The sequence below is a fragment of the Paramisgurnus dabryanus genome, chromosome 24 (assembly GCF_030506205.2).
Source record: "Paramisgurnus dabryanus chromosome 24, PD_genome_1.1, whole genome shotgun sequence".
NCBI classification, from domain to species: Eukaryota; Metazoa; Chordata; class Actinopteri; order Cypriniformes; family Cobitidae; genus Paramisgurnus; species Paramisgurnus dabryanus.
This window is the reverse complement of record NC_133360.1, coordinates 1,532,124-1,548,883: the sequence shown is the minus strand read 5'-3', so window position 1 is coordinate 1,548,883 and position 16,760 is coordinate 1,532,124. Positions and strand designations below refer to the sequence as shown.

General features: G+C 37.1%; 1 protein-coding gene across 1 annotated transcript; it reads right to left on the bottom strand.

The window, feature by feature from the left end:
- Nucleotides 1–3,702: 3,702 nt before the first annotated feature.
- LOC135721105 (uncharacterized) lies at nucleotides 3,703–11,258 on the bottom strand. Its single transcript, XM_065243252.2, has 3 exons — nucleotides 11,125–11,258; nucleotides 10,593–10,904; nucleotides 3,703–5,478 (listed from the first exon to the last, which is right to left on the bottom strand). The coding sequence occupies exons 1-3, from the start codon at nucleotides 11,165–11,167 to the stop codon at nucleotides 5,057–5,059; spliced, it is 777 nt and encodes a 258-aa protein (XP_065099324.1). The 5' UTR covers nucleotides 11,168–11,258; the 3' UTR covers nucleotides 3,703–5,056.
- Between the last annotated feature and the right edge of the window lie 5,502 nt (nucleotides 11,259–16,760).

Genomic DNA, 16,760 nt, shown 5'->3' with positions numbered 1-16,760 from the left:
TTTAACACTCTGTAAGATTGGGACAATATATACATCCAGCAGTGTTTATTTAACTCTGGGGATTTCTCTCCCTGCAAGTAAGCCTACGATGGCCCTTTATGGGCCCACTTAGGGCTAGTCTAAGAGCCCCGTGCAGGTTTGCTCATTGGCAAAACGTTGGCCCTTTAGCGCTGGCCCTGCGCGGGCAGCCCTCACTTAGCCCCCAGGAAGCCCTCATACAGAAAAATCCCCAGAGTTAAATGAACACTGCTGGATGTATATATTGTCCCATCTTACAGAGTGTTAAAGAGTAACAATGAAGCAGAATTAAAAGCTCTGTTATCCTCTTTCTCAACATCTCTGTCTGAAATCTAAAATTGCATTTCACATCTTACTTGTAGAGTCATTTTTTTAACTTATGTTAAGATGTTGGCTGTTTCATTTAAAGTCACCATTATTGTGATCAGTGGTTGTTTTAATTGGACTTTGACTCTTGACTGTTGGCTTGTTAGTGTTTTCTGGCTGCTATATCTAAGTATGTTTAAAACACATGTTATAGCAAAGAAAAGACAATTGTAGTTGAATATTGATGGTTGATACATAAACATTGTCAAGCATAATCATTTAATGAACAGATTTATTAATATAGTTTTCCCCGCTTATCAGAAGCATCATTTTCTGTTAATAATGAAATTCTACAGTGTAAGGTCCAGAACTCTCATAGCAGTTTATTATTCTGAAGGATTTTGATAGTTTGCACATAAACAGTAACCGCTGAACGATGAAGATGCACAGACATCAAGAATCAGAGTATGAATCTCAACAATGGTAACAAAGAAAATGGTAAAAAAGTTCATTATTTATTCATGCCGCAGTGCATTCTGGGAGTTCTGGATGAGATTTGTAATTTGTTGATACCCAGCATGCATTGCAGCATGAAGCTTTTCATTTTATTGTCACCATTGTGATTCATACTCTGATTCTTGATATTTGTGTGTCTACACAACAAACCGGGTAATTTTCAGTGTCAGTGTTTCAAAATTCTTCAGAAAGACAAACTGCCAAGAGAGAGCTGGGTTTCATACTATAGTATCACATTGTCAGAGAAAGATCCTTCTGATAAGTGTGCAAACAATAAAATAATACATACATTTTATGTGATAATGTTTAGACTTTATTTACTGAACTGACCGACACCAAAGTATTGCACTCTGCTATAACAAACATGTCTTAAACACACAAAGTTATAGCAATCAAACGATTGAACAATGTAAGAGTCACGAGTCAAGTTTAACTAAATCAAACACTGATCACAATAGTGGTGACTTTAAATGAAACAAAATCTCAACCTAAAGTAAGAAAATGACTCTACCAATAAGATGTAAAAATGCAATTTTAGGTTTCAGACAGAGATGGTGAGAGAGAGGATAACAGCGCTTTTAATTCTGCTTCATTGTTACTTTTTAACACTCTGTAAGATTGGGACAATATACATCCAGCAGTGTTTATTTAACTCTGGGGATTTTTCTGTATGAGGGCTTCCTGGGGGCCATAAGTGGCCATGCAGGGCCAGCGCTAAGGGGCCAACGTATCGCCAGTGAGCAAACCTGTGCGGGGCCCTTAGACTATGCCCATACAGGCCCATCGTAAGCTTACTTGCAGGGCTATGTGAGGGCTTCCTGGGGGCTAAGTGAGGGCTGCCCATGCAGGGCCAGCGCTAAGGGGCCAACGTTTCGCCAGTGAGCAAACCTGTGCGGGGCCCTTAGGCTATGCCCATACAGGCCCATCGTAAGCTTACTTGCAGGGATGTGTTTGCCAGTAACTAATCTGGGGACGAGGTGAGCTAGCCACAGAACATCTCTACGCTCCAAGTCTTGCAACACTGTCTTGGGGGGCCGGAACGTAAACCGTGCCGCAAGACTTGAAGCACTAGAGACGGTCTGTTGCTAGCTAGTACTGCAGCTAACTTGCGGTCTGCAGCTATCTGCTGCATATTAGCTGATATACATTTACCGGGAGTGAGCCAACCTTTGAAACGAAAACTCACAGACCAAAAGTGGGATGAGTTAAATAAAACAAGAAAATTTTGTGAGAAATGGAGGTATAGAGATAATGGAGTTTCAAGAGGCTGGCTATCTTGAAACAAGTGCTATACAAATAAAGTTGATTACATTTTGATTCAATATATAGATTTTTTTATTATACATTTCAAATTTTGCTCTGGATAATTTTTATATGTTTGTATTCAACATAATATCTTATTCTGGCCGGTAAAAAATATGCTTGGCTGGTGGATTTTTCAATCTACCAGTCCCTGTGGCAGGTGAGCCAAAAAGTTAATTTCGGACCCTGACTGCAGGCCTCACTTGCCTAAAGTAAGGTCAGTGTTCATGACTCCACCATAAGAAAGAGACTGGACAAAAATGACCTGCATGGCAGAGTATCAAGACGAATACCACTGCTGAGCAAAAAGAACATAAAGGCTCATCTTAGTTTTGCCGGAAAACATCTTCATGATCCCCAAGACCTTTGAAAAAAAAGTTTAACTTTTTTAGAAAGTACACTGCAAAATCCCGGGAGTTAAATTAACACTGCTCAGTGTTTATATAGGTCCACTCCCCAGAGAGTTAAAAAAATTAACACCGGAGAGAGTTAAAAGCTATAATCTGTGACTTTATCCTCTCTATCACCATCTCTGTTTGAAAACTGAAATTGCATTTTAGATCTTACTTGTAGAGTTATTTTCTTATCCTAGGATTAGATGTTGGCTGTTTCATTTAAAGTCACCATTATTGTGATCAGTGGTTGTTTTAATTGGACTCTTGAGTCTTAGTCTTAGCTTTTCAGCTTTTTTTGCCTGTTATAATTGCATGTGTTTAGTGATGGGAGAAAGGAAGCTTTTTGAAGCTTTGAATCAATTGAACCAATTGCTTCGAAAATTGATTCAATTTTTCGAAGCAGTTCGAAACCCACACACGCTGGCGACCCCTGCTGGTCAAAACAGTGTAAAAGCAGATCTGTCCACACATTTGACACTTTTTTTTACAAAACAATAACAAGATTTTTATTAAAATATGTTTAAAAAAAATATTTAACTTAATTAAGACATAGTTAAAAGTGTATAATGTGTTTTTAGTTTTATTTAGGGCAAACAAATGAATAAAACTAACTACTCTTTTAATTATGCACATTTTTGTCATTAAATCTGTCTATAAACAAAAAGTAGACAACATGGCAGTGTTATTAGTCAGAAGGATAAATGTTTTATGAACTTTCATAATAAAACTGACCCGAGTTCACCTAAACTTATTAGACACTGGTCATGTGATCAACTCCCCCTAGTGGTGAACCATCGGATTTTCGAAACGTTTCGAAACAGTTATGACGTAATGAAGCCTCGTTTGCTAAAATCACGTGACTTTGGCCAGTTTGAAACAAGCTCCGAACCACTGATTCGAAACAAAAGATTCGTAAATGTTTCGAAGCCTCATGAAGCAGTGCTTCGAAAACGACCATCACTACATGTGTTAAGAACATGTTTTTTGTGGCCAAAGAACAGACACTAGTGTATTTCTACGATTATAATTGTTGTTAGGATATACTTTCAAATAACACTCTTAAAAAATAATTTATTTAGTGATTTCTTACTGGAAGTAATTATTTATGTTAATAATATGATACTGTAGTATGATATCCAGCTCTCATAACAGTTTTTTATTCTGAACCTTTCTTTAAACACTGACAATACAGAAAAACTGCAGTCTAATGTAGACACTTAAACATCAAGAATCAGAGTATGAATCACAATGATGGTGACAATAAAATGAAAAGCTTCATGCTGCAATGCATGCTGGGTATCAACAAATTACAAATCTCATCCAGGACTCCCAGAATGCACTGCGGCATGAATAAATAATGAACTTTTTTACCATTTTCTTTGTCACCATTGTTGAGATTCATACTCTGATTCTTGATGTCTTTGTATCTACATTGTTCAGCGGTTAATGTTTATGTGCAAACTATCAAAATCCTTCAGAATAATAAACTGCTATGAGAGTGCCGGACCTTACACTGTAGTATTTCATTATTAACAGAAAATGATGCTTCTGATAAGGGGGAAAACTATATTAATAAATCTGATCATTAAATGATTATGTTTGATGTTGTTTATGTGTCAACCATCAATATTCGGGGTTGGGCCGCGGGTCGAGTTCGGACAGATAATTCACGTTGATGTGTCAGGTTACATCGGGTCCGGGCTTTAAAAGCCACGGGCCGGGTCGAGTCGGGTTGTAATTTTCAGGCCCGTTGAGAACTCTAGGAGCGCATAAACAGAGTCGTGAGACTGAGGTTTTAGATGATAAAATAGAACAGAGTTTTATTGATGGACAGTTAGTTTCAGTTGCATATGTCTCAATGTTCAAACCTCGTCTACCCCAGGAAAGACAGCATGCACTGTTATATCAAAATTGCTCAGCTGCAACATCCTTTAGACCTTGGGCTTCCATAAATATTCTCTTTATCTATCTCTGTTTACACACAGACAGAACAGCTCTTGAAACTTCACAAATGTCAGACTGAACCACCACACTGCAAAATCCCGGGAGTTAAATGAACACTGCTCAGTGTTTATATAGGTCCACTCCCCAGAGTGTTAAAAAACTAACACCGGAGAGAGTTAAAATCTGCAATCTGTGACTTTCTCCTCTCTATCACCATCTCTGTTTGAAACCTAAAATTGCATTTTACATCTTACTTGTAGAGTTATTTTCTTAACTTAGGTTTAGATGTTGGCTGTTTCATTTAAAGTCACCATTATTGTGATCAGTGGTTGTTTTAGTTGGACTCTTGAGTCTTGAGAATGAAATTGATAATGATAAAATAATATTAAATAATCAAATAAACAATAATATGGATAACTAATGATTATAAAATGATTATGATGATTATGTAAATAAATGATTAAAGATAAAAACACAATAATCAAAACATTCTGCATGTGAGGATCTAAGGTAGGATCCATCAAAGGTGAATTTGACAATGGTGATGATGAGGACTTGATTGTTGTTTTAGAAGCTCATTCATCAGATGTTGCTGATTTTCTCCTCTGTTCATCTCTTGATTTGATTTCATAACAAACAATCAAAGAAAGCACAATAAAAACAACACGTAGCAGAACAGTGAAAGCCCATCTTAGCCAATCAGGGTACAGATGATGTGAACACAGCTGACAGTAATCAGCAGCACAGAAATGTTGAGTCCTGTTGCTTATTGGATTGGACACCACACCGCTGTATGTGTTTGTATCCTGATATTCAACCTCCAGAGGTAGAGAGAGTCTGATGTTGAGATCAGACACACTGATGCTGGACAATAAACTGTTTCCTTTGTACCAGGACAGACTCACATCTCTCACATTCAACACTGAACACAACAATACACATTTTGAACTTGAAGAATGTGATTTGACACTGGTAATGACAGGAATTGGCAATGAAGCTGCAAAATAAGAAAACAAGAAATATAAAAATAAAAAATCATTAAAAGATGCACTTTGTGTTCTTATTTTTGTACTATTTACAGGGTGTGATTTGTGAAAAAAATCAGAGGGGGGATGTTTTTAAAATATTAATTTATGAAAATAAATGATGAACCACAGGTTTATATTGATTATGCAGAGTATTAAACTATTTCTGGTAACTGTTTAAATAAAATATGTACATATGTAATCAGTCCTAGTCGCACCCGCGACATTCAAACCGGTCCGGCATGAGATTCAGATGCTTTAAAGAGCACCTAATTCATTGTTAAAAACAATGTTATTTGGTGTGTTTGGTATAATACAATGTGTTCACATGGTTTATGGTTAAAAAACAAATTATTTTCCTTATACCATACAATTTTGTAGCTCGAGATTTCCCTCTCTTACTCAAAAAACGCACCAATTTTGAACAAAACTCATGGATTTGAAAAGCTCTGTGTCTCTGATTGGCCACTTAATCTGTACATTGTGATTGGCCTGAATACCTTTGATGTCAGCCCGAAATGTGATGCTCCTTACCAAGTTTGAAAGATTCACTCACAATGCAATGCTAACAGGAGTTAACTTATACTTTCTTTATGCTTTGCGCCAGACTCACAAAGACACTTGTTTATAATCATAATATTTAATCGAAAAAATGCAATGCACAACGTACTCTCAATATAACAATAAATAGTCTATATATGCCTACTTAGACAAGATGTCAGACAAAGAAAATAGTCTGTTTGATGACCTACTTTTTACCTCTTTTTTGCTTTCCAGTGTCATCCTGGGAGTTCCTCTCGATCCTAATGGTAGTTTCTGCTTTCTCATTCTCAGTGGTAATATATCTTGAATCTGTTTTGTGAGGGTCTTGTAAAATACTATAACAGTCCTGTCTTGTGTTTCCCCTGTCCATGTCTCTTATTTTGAAGTCATGTTGTCTGCCAAGTTTGGCAGACAACATGACTTCAAAAAAACAGCATCAAACCAGCATGGACCAGCATGGGATTTATGCTGGTCTATGCTGGTTTGATGCTGGTTTAGCTGGTGGTCACCAGCATACCAGCACCAAAACACAACATATGCTGTTATGCCGGTACATTGCTGGTATGACCAGCATGGGATGCTGGTGCTAATGCTGGTTTGATGCTGGTTCAGCTGGTGCTAATGCTGGTTTGGTGCTGGTTTAGCTGGTGCTAATGCTGGGTTGGTGCTGGTTTAGCTGGTGCTAATGCTGGTGCTGATGCTGGTTTAGCTGGTGTTCACTACCAAACCAGCACCAAAACACAACATATGCTGTTATGCTGGTACATTGCTGGTATGACCAGCATGGGATGCTGGTGCTAATGCTGGTTTGATGCTGGTTCAGCTGGTGCTAATGCTGGTTTGGTGCTGGTTTAGCTGGTGCTAATGCTGGGTTGGTGCTGGTTTAGCTGGTGCTAATGCTGGTGCTGATGCTGGTTTAGCTGGTGTTCACTACCAAACCAGCACCAAAACACAACATATGCTGTTATGCTGGTACATTGCTGGTATGACCAGCATGGGATGCTGGTGCTAATGCTGGTTTGATGCTGGTTCAGCTGGTGCTAATGCTGGTTTGGTGCTGGTTTAGCTGGTGCTAACCCTGCAAGTAAGCTTACAATGGGCCTGTATGGGCATAGCCTAAGGGCCCCGCACAGGTTTGCTCACTGGCGAAACGTTGGCCCCTTAGCGCTGGCCCTGCATGGGCAGCCCTCACTTAGCCCCCAGGAAGCCCTCACATAGAGAAATCCCCAGAGTTAAATGAACACTGCTGGATGTATATATTGTCCCAATCTTACAGAGTGTTAAAAAGTAACAATGAAGCAGAATTAAAAGCTTTGTTATCCTCTCTCTCACCATCGCTGTCTGAAATCTAAAACTGCATTTTTACATCTTATTGGTAGAGTCATTTTCTTACTTTAGGTTGAGATTTTGTTTCATTTAAAGTCACCCTTATTGTGATCAGTGTTTGATTTAGTTAAACTTGACTCGTGACTCTTTCATTGTTCAATCGTTTGATTGCTATAACTTTGTGTGTTTAAGACATGTTTGTTATAGCACAGTGCGATGCTTTGGTGGTGGTCAGTTCAGTAAATAAAGTCTAAATATCATCAAATAAAAATGTATGTATTAATTTATTGTTTGCACACTTATCAGAAGGATCTTTCTCTGACAATGTGATACTATAGTATGAGATCCAGCTCTCTCTTAGCCGTTTGTCTTTCTGAAGAAGTTTGAAACACTGACACTCAAAATTAACTGCTCTACAACCTAGACACACAAATATCAAGAATCAGAGTATGAATCACAATGATGGTGACAATAAAATGAAAAGCTTCATGCTGCAATGCATGCTGGGTATCAACAAATTACAAATCTCTTCCAGGACTCCCAGAATGCACTGCGGCATGAATAAAAAATGACCTTTATTTACCATTTTCTTTGTCACCATTGTTGAGATTCATACTCTGATTCTTGATGTTTGTGCATCTACATTGTTCAGCGGTTAATGTTTATGTGCAAATTATCAAAATCCTTCAGAATAATAAACTGCTATGAGAGATCTGGACCTTACACTGTAGAATTTCATTATTAACAGAAAATTATGCTTCTGATAAGCGGGGAAAACTATATTAATTAATCTGTTCATTAAATGATTATGTTTGATGTTGTTTATGTATCAACCACCAATATTCAATTACTATTGCCTTTTCTTTGCTATAACATGTGTTTCAAACACACTTAGATATAGCAGCCAAAAAAACACTAACAATCCAAGGCTCAAGAGTCAAAGTCCAATTTAAACAACCACTGATCACAATAATTGTGACTTTAAATGAAACAGCCAACATCTTAACATAAGTTAAGAAAATGACTCTACAAGTAAGATGTGAAATGCAATTTTAGGTTTCAGACAGAGATGGTGAGAGAGGATAACTTTCATTGTTACTTTTTAACACTCTGTAAGATGGGACAATATATACATCCAGCAGTGTTCATTTAACTCTGGGGATTTTTCAGTATGAGGGCTTCCTGGGGGCTAAGTGAGGGCTGCCCGCGCAGGGTCAGCGCTAAAGGGCCAACGTTTTGCCAATGAGCAAACCTGCGCGGGGTCCTTAGACTAGCCCTAAGTGGGCCCATAAAGGGCCATCGTAGGCTTACTTGCAGGGAATGCTGGTGCTGATGCTGGTTTAGCTGGTGTTCACTACCAAACCAGCACCAAAACACAACATATGCTGTTATGCTGGTACATTGCTGGTATGACCAGCATGGGATGCTGGTGCTAATGCTGGTTTGGTGCTGGTTTAGCTGGTGCTAATGCTGGGTTGGTGCTGGTTTAGCTGGTGCTAATGCTGGTGCTGATGCTGGTTTAGCTGGTGTTCACTACCAAACCAGCACCAAAACACAACATATGCTGGTCTTGCTGGTATGCTGTTTTTTTCAGCAGGGATGATGTTGGCCATGTTGCATGTGTCACGTCTGTATGGATTATCTTGTTTTTTTTATATCAAAACCTTACCTGCTTTCAGGATCCTGTCAGAATCGTGTTTTGTCTTAATGTCTAGTTCATTTTGACAGGGTCCTGACGTCCCGTATACTTGTCTTGTGTCTGTGTGGACAGTCACATGTGTTTATGTTTTGTGTACCGCATTCTCTCGTGTCTTAAGTCTTGACCCTGCCCCCTCGTTTCCTTGTTAATTATTCATGATTGGTTTATTCCCTTCACCTGTTTGTCATTGTTCCCTAGTTTAGTTTTCCCTATTTAATGTCATTGTGTCTGATGTCTTGTGCTGGTTGATTGTGTATCTAATGATACCATCTCGTGTGATCTGTCTTGTCATGATTATTTTCTAGTTCTGTCATTGTTTGCCCCCTCGAGGGTTTTTATGTTACATTAAACGTCTTTTAGTATGAGCTGTATGCGCTTTGGTTCTATCCACCTCCACACCTGACACCTGCATTTGGATCCGCTGCCTTTCTCCTTCATTACAAATGTGATAATATGCTGCTTGGAATCCTTTCATTTATTATTTAGCTGTTTTGTGCAGAAATAGACTTTTGGTGCTTGGTGACATTTGGAAAATTCGAGCATGGATTAAAAAAGGATCATAACATAACCTAGACGTACTGTCACAGGCAGGGGCTTCATGCACCATTTTTTTAAGGCATACACAGACAAACAAAATATTATAGAGCTTTCAGTCTTTTCCATGGCACTTACATTTCTAACAATTTAGCGCACTTGCCTTCATGCAAAAACCTCCAAAATAAAAGTGTTGACTAACCTTCATATTCAATGGGAATAATGACATATTGGCATCATATTTACATCTGAAACGGCATGTTTTATTTATTTAAGTTTTAATAAATTACTTGTTTTATCGTGTCATTAATGCATATTGCACAACAACTGGATTATCCTATAAAATTAATGTAATTTTAAATCCATAAAGTATATAAACAACGAAAATTACATAAGCTATAGCCACATGATTGAGTTTAATGTTCCATAATGGTCCTGTCCGGGTCTAGCAAAATGCAGCAGCAACAGCAAAGAGCCTGTGAGCGCGCTTGTCTGAAGCGCCTGCCGCCAGAATAAAGTAATGTAATACAATCAAAACACAATAAAAACGGCGAAAATCTCAGAAAAGTGACAAGGATGCAGCCCAGAATTGATAATATTGTGCATATTAAACAGTTTAAAAGTCCAATTACAGATGAATGGATGCTTCTTTGATTTTGAGGTTGCATGCAAAATCCATTTGGCTGAAAAGAACCAAGTGGGCACGTGCTCCCTCAGTTTGAATGGGCATAACGCCTCTGGTCACAGGAGTGGAAGCGCTGACAGTAATACTCTATTCATGATTTATGACAGTTTGATGACCATTAATCATGGACAGATTTGTCAAAAAAAAAAAATTAATCCGAGCCATGGATATAAAAACCAGAGGGGGATTATCCCCATCCCCCCAGCAAATCTCACCTTGATTATTTACAACATGAAAATTTAATTTGAAAACAATAAATTAATCAGGCAGGTCAAGTTTTTCAGTAATACACTACTCACCATACGCTGTGAGACTGAAACTCTTGACTGCTTTATCTGCATTAAAAAGTTTATAATCCCCGCTGTGTTCAGATCTGATGTTTGTGATGGTGAGATCTCCAGTCTGATTGTTCATCTCCAGTCTATCTCTGAATCTCTCATTATTTTCATATTCATATATAGGATTGATGTCAACTGATCTCTTGATTCTGGCGATGCGGATTTCTTTAAATCTCCACTCGATCTCATCTTTAGTCTGTAGTTCCGTAATATCAGTGTGCAGAATAACAGAATCTCCCTCCATCACTGACTTCACTTCAGCACCAAACACACCTAACAAAATATAAAATTTAAATAACAGACTTATTTCCAAAACATTAACAATGAATTTTTTTTTGTTGTTGTGCAAACATTCAAACTTTAACTAAACCCTCTATATTTTGTTGAACAAAATTCAATCTTAAGAAAGTACTTTATTAAGCAGTAAAAGCACACAAAACAAAATTATGAAAACGGCTACATATAATATCTAGATAGATCTATAAATACTCACCCATCAGAAGATAAAAACACATCAAAATAAACACGTGAATCATATTTGTTTAGATATAAAATCAAAAGAGAAGAAAAAGGAAGCACTAGTTTAATGAAGTTTTTTCACTCTATCATGTGTCAACTGAGCTTTCAACTAAGAGACAGAATTAGTCATCCAGAGAGCCTGTGTGCATCCGTCACTGATTAGTCACGTGTTGAACTACTATTATACCTAACAGTAACTATAACTATTTATGCTACCTATTCCTGTCTATGATCACAAGTGTTTTTTGTCAGTTACCATTTATGTTCATATAACATTAATGGTAACTGACAGAAAACGCTTGTGATTATCCATGTTGGTGACTTGTCTTTTTTATGTCTGAGACCAGTGTTGGGGCTAGTTACTCAAAAAAGTAATATATTACGTATTACATATTACTCTCAAAAATAGTAATGCCTTACTTTACTTTATTACTCCCTGGAGAAAGTAATTAGTTATATTACTAGTTATATTACTAGTTACATTTTTTTTCTGGACAAGAATGTTTATTTGGGCAAGCCACGGCCAAGAAAATGCTGGCTTCCTTACCCACTACCGGACATGGGGCAAAGCGTTCGGAGAAACATTAAAGAGTGTGCACTTCACCGTCAAGTTATTTTCCTTCCGTTGAACATAATAAAATATGACTGAATCTCCACCCGTCGAAACTAGCTTTCTGTTGCTGGGAACCTTCCTCTGAAAAAGAGCTTGCCGTTGTTGACGCTTCCATTTACCCGATCTGTCTTTGAGTGTGCCGCTGCCGCTCTGTGCTGCTGGCTGCCGGGTTTCGACCAATCGGTGATGGTAAATGATACCTCGTGCCAAACTTAGACCAATCACTGTTCCATTCACGCCCACCTCCCCTTCCCTTTTGTTCTCTGTGTTTTGTGATGAAGGTGCTACTGGCGAATGTAACTCAAGTAACTAGCTCAGGAAAACTGTAATAATATTACCATTTTCAGACAGGTAATGCCTTACACTACTAGTTACTGAAAAAAGTAATATTATTACAGTAACTAGTTACTTTGTAACTAGTTACACCCAACACTGTCTGAGACCCTGTAAAATAATAATACATTTTGTGTACTTATGTGCGCTTCTTCATGGCACCCACTACCCAGAATGTATTGTGAACGTGGTTTGCCAGAGCACATTCATGTGGATCACTGCAGCACTACATTGACATAAGTTCTGATAATATATCTGAGTTCTGATAATGTATTTTTTTGTAATTTCTGTAAATGAGATTTGTATTTTTTATGGTAACACTTTATTTTAGGTGTCTTTGTTACACATGTTACATGTAATTATTATAGTAATAACAGTTAATTATGCATAATTACATGCAACTAATCCTAAACCAAACCCTAATCCTAACCCCAACCCTACAGTAAATACATGTTGTTGAGGATTATTACTTAGTACTTAAATATATAATTACACTGTAACAGTGACGCCTTACAATAAAGTGTAACCTTTTTTATTTTATTATACACAGTAAAACTCCCAGTGTTAAATTAACACTGCTGGGAGCATATATGGTCCCACTCTACAGAGTGTTAAATTTACACTGAATCATTGTTAAAGTTAATGAGATAATGAAGTGATGATTAAGACATTAATGGTGAACACCTGCTGGTCATTCTGTGTCAAATTAACTTCATTTTAGAATTGTTCATGTCTCTAAGTTTTTATTTTATTTTTCTGGAGAAAGTAATACTAAAATAATGAAAAAGGTCAAAATATTAAATGCAATAGATATATAAAAACTGCAGTGTGTATATATGATTCTATCTTACAGAGTTTTAAAAAGTTACACTGAAGCAGAGTAAAAAGCTGCAATCTTTAACTTTTGCCTCTCTATCATCATCTCTGTTTGAAACCCAAACTTACAACTTTGTTGTAGAGCTATTTTGTAGACGATGATAAGTTTAACTTCTAAACAACTGTTGTCAGAAAAAATAAAAGTGCTCAACTATTCCAGCATCCACACATGTGATTTAGTAGACAAATCTTCTTTCTGATACGATGTAATCACAAGTCAAATGGATATTTATCACAAAAATTATCACAATAAATCTCCAGTTTGTGTTTTAGATTCATTTGAAGTCACCATTATTGTGATTAGTGTTTCCTTTAGTTAGGTGTTTGTCCCTTGACCTTCACTAAACTAACTCTCCAATATTAGCAATTGCAACAGTGTTTCAATAAAAGCACTTGTTTGTTGCTTGATGTAGAAAAAAATCTTATCAACCCACCTAAAATTGCTTGTTTTAAAAATATTATGATATGATATGATATGAAAAAGGTAAATAAAAAAGCATAAAAAATATTTCTCTATGCAAATGACACAGTTTTGGATAAGGGTGCTTTGATTCTATAGTTTTTTTGTTTTTTTTTTAGAGAGACTTCATGACTTCGGATACAAATCTCAACAATGGTGACAGTAAATGGTAAGAAAGTTGCACAACTGTGTCATGTTGCAATGCAACTCAATGGGAGTTATGAAAGAGTTTTCTACAATCCTGGTACCCAGCATGCATTGCGGCATGAAGCTTTGTTGTTGATTGTCACCATGGTTGAGTTTTATAGGGTGATTGTTGATGTCATGAAGCTTTGTTGTTGATTGTCACCATGATTGTGTTTTATAGGGTGATTGTTGATGTCTCAGGGTGTCCGACTGAAACCACAGATTAGATTTGTGTAAAAGAATTAACTTTTAAGGGTATGGATTTACAGCATAGGAACATCACAGGTTTGACTGAACATAAAAAAATGTAACTTACATTTAGTGTTTTTTTTAGTTTGAGATCAGTGAATCACAATATTTAACAACTACTGTAGCACACCAACAGTTTATAACTTCATCTGTGTCACCTCCATCTGCTCCAACAGATGTGTTTAATAAACACAATGAACAAAAGAAGGCCAACTCTAATCTTCAAGACTCAAGTGCCCAACTAATGGAAACACTAATCGGGACAATGGTGACTCACTTTATTAACCAGAAATACAGCTGTTGTATAGAGATTAAACTTATCATCCATGTAACTCTACAAGCAAGTTGTAACTTTAAGTTTCAAACACAGATGATGATAGAGAGGCAAAAGTTAAAGATGGCAGCTTTTTACTCTGCTTCAGTGTAACTTTTTAAAACTCTGTAAGATAGAATCATATATACACACAGCAGTTTTTATATATCTATTGCATTTAATATGTTGACCTTTTTCATTATTTTAGTATTACTTTCTCCAGAAAAATAAAATAAAAACTTAGAGACAGGAACAATTCTAAAATTAAGTTGATTTGACATGAAATGACCAGCAGGTGTTCACCATTAATGTCTTAATCATCACTTCATTATCTCATTAACTTTAACACTGATTCAGTGTAAATTTAACACCCTGTAGAGTGGGACCATATATGCTCCCAGCAGTGTTAATTTAACACTGGGAGTTTTACTGTGTAGCAATAGACATCATGTTATTAACTTTAACTGACAACAGCCCAGTTTTTATTTGACTGTTTTGTGTAGAGATAAAATCAGCCTGTGAGATTGATGTTAACAGGAACAAATGCCCTTTATACACAGTAAACACATAGACAGAGTCACACGTACTAAACCTCACACATCTATTTGTGATGCTGCATGTGTGCATGCTCACTATTTTTCATCTTCTTCGTTTTGCCACCATTTACTATTCATTAAATATTTAGTTTAATATTGAGTTTCAGTGGTCCAAACTAAAAGTTTCTAAGATTGAGATAAAAACAACATTTGTTCTTCAATATGAAAATGTTCTTATTTTCAGGGTCAAAGATCTTGGGCCTGCACCATGAAGATGATTAAACAAACTCACAGTTGATAAGTTTTAAGTTGACAAAACTAAACCAGTGCGATCAGGCCTTGTTGGTACCATGAAGCAGATTATCAACTTTCTCTGTAAACTTAGGTTTTGATCTTAAACTTATGATTAGACCACCAGCGTGTGCACATGAAAGGGTGACGTCGGCATAGAACGACCAATCATGTTTTGTCACGAAGGGCACACAGATGAGACGAAAACGGATCCAAATGCAGTTTAGTGAATTTAATTAAACAGGTAAGCAAAACAAAAACACTCTGGCACAAGACATCGTAACAACACACAATGGACCGTGACAAGGGGGTGAACAGGAAGTGAATAAATACACAATACTGACCAATGAAAATACCAGAACAATAAAACACTATGACAACAAACAAGGGGAGGAGCATGAAGACAATGAGTAACCAGGGTGACAAAGGACTAGTCGTAACAAAGATCAAACACAGGGAAAACACAAGCAAGACTAAATCTAAACATAACTCAAAAAAATAATATTAGAAACACAAGGCAGGACAGGTACAATACAATAAACAAAGAACACAGTTAACAATAAGCAAAATAAAACAAAGCATGACAAGGAAATAATAAACATCAAAAACACAAAGACAGAATCCCAACAGTAGCCCCCCAAAGAAAAAACGGATACTACACAGCAAAATCCCCGGTGTTAAATTAACACCGGCTCGGTGTTTATATGGGTACCACCAGCAGGGTGTTAAAAGTAACACCGAAGCAGTGTTAGAGTTAACTAGATAGAAAAGTTCGTCGGAACAAACTTTATGTTGGCTTGAGAAAGCCTAGTCTGAGAGTAGAGTTTGACAACTTAGCATGAAGCTATCATGATTTAAGATAAAGCTAGCATGATTTAACATGAAGCGAACATGATTTAGCATGAAGCTAGCATGATTTAGCATGAAGCTAGCATGAAGCTAGCATAATTTAACATGAGGCTAGCATGATGATAGCATGATTAGCATAAAGCTAGCATGATGCTAGCATGATTAGCATGAAGCTAGTATGATGCTAGCATGATTAGCATGAAGCTAGTATGATGCTAGCATGATTAGCATGATGCTAGCATGATTAGCATGAAGCTAGCATGATGCTAGCATGATTAGCATGAAGCTAGCATGATTAGCATGAAGCTAGCATGATTAGCATGAAGCTAGCATGATTAGCATGAAGCTAGCATGATGTTAACATGATTAACATGAAGCTAGTATGATTAGCATGAAGCTAGCATGATGCTAGCATGATTAGCATGAAGCTAGCATGAAGCTAGCATGAAGTTAGCATGATTAGCATGAAGCTAGCATGATGCTAGCATGATTAGCATGAAGCTAGCATGAAGTTAGCATGATTAGCATGAAGCTAGCATGAAGCTAGCATGATGCTAGCATGATTAGCCTGAAGCTAACATGATGTTAGCATGATTAGCATGATGCTAGCATGATTAGCATGAAGCTAGCATGAAGATAGCATGATTAGCATGAAGCTAGCATGATGTTAGCATGAAGCTAACATGATGTTAGCATGATTAGCATGAAGCTAGTATGATTAGCATGAAGCTAGCATGATGTTAGCATAATTAGCATGAAGCTAGCATGAAGCTAGCATGAAGTTAGCATGATTAGCATGAAGCTAGCATGATGCTAGCATGATTAGCATGAAGCTAGCATGAAGTTAGCATGATTAGCATGAAGCTAGCATGAAGCTAGCATGATGCTAGCATGATTAGCCTGA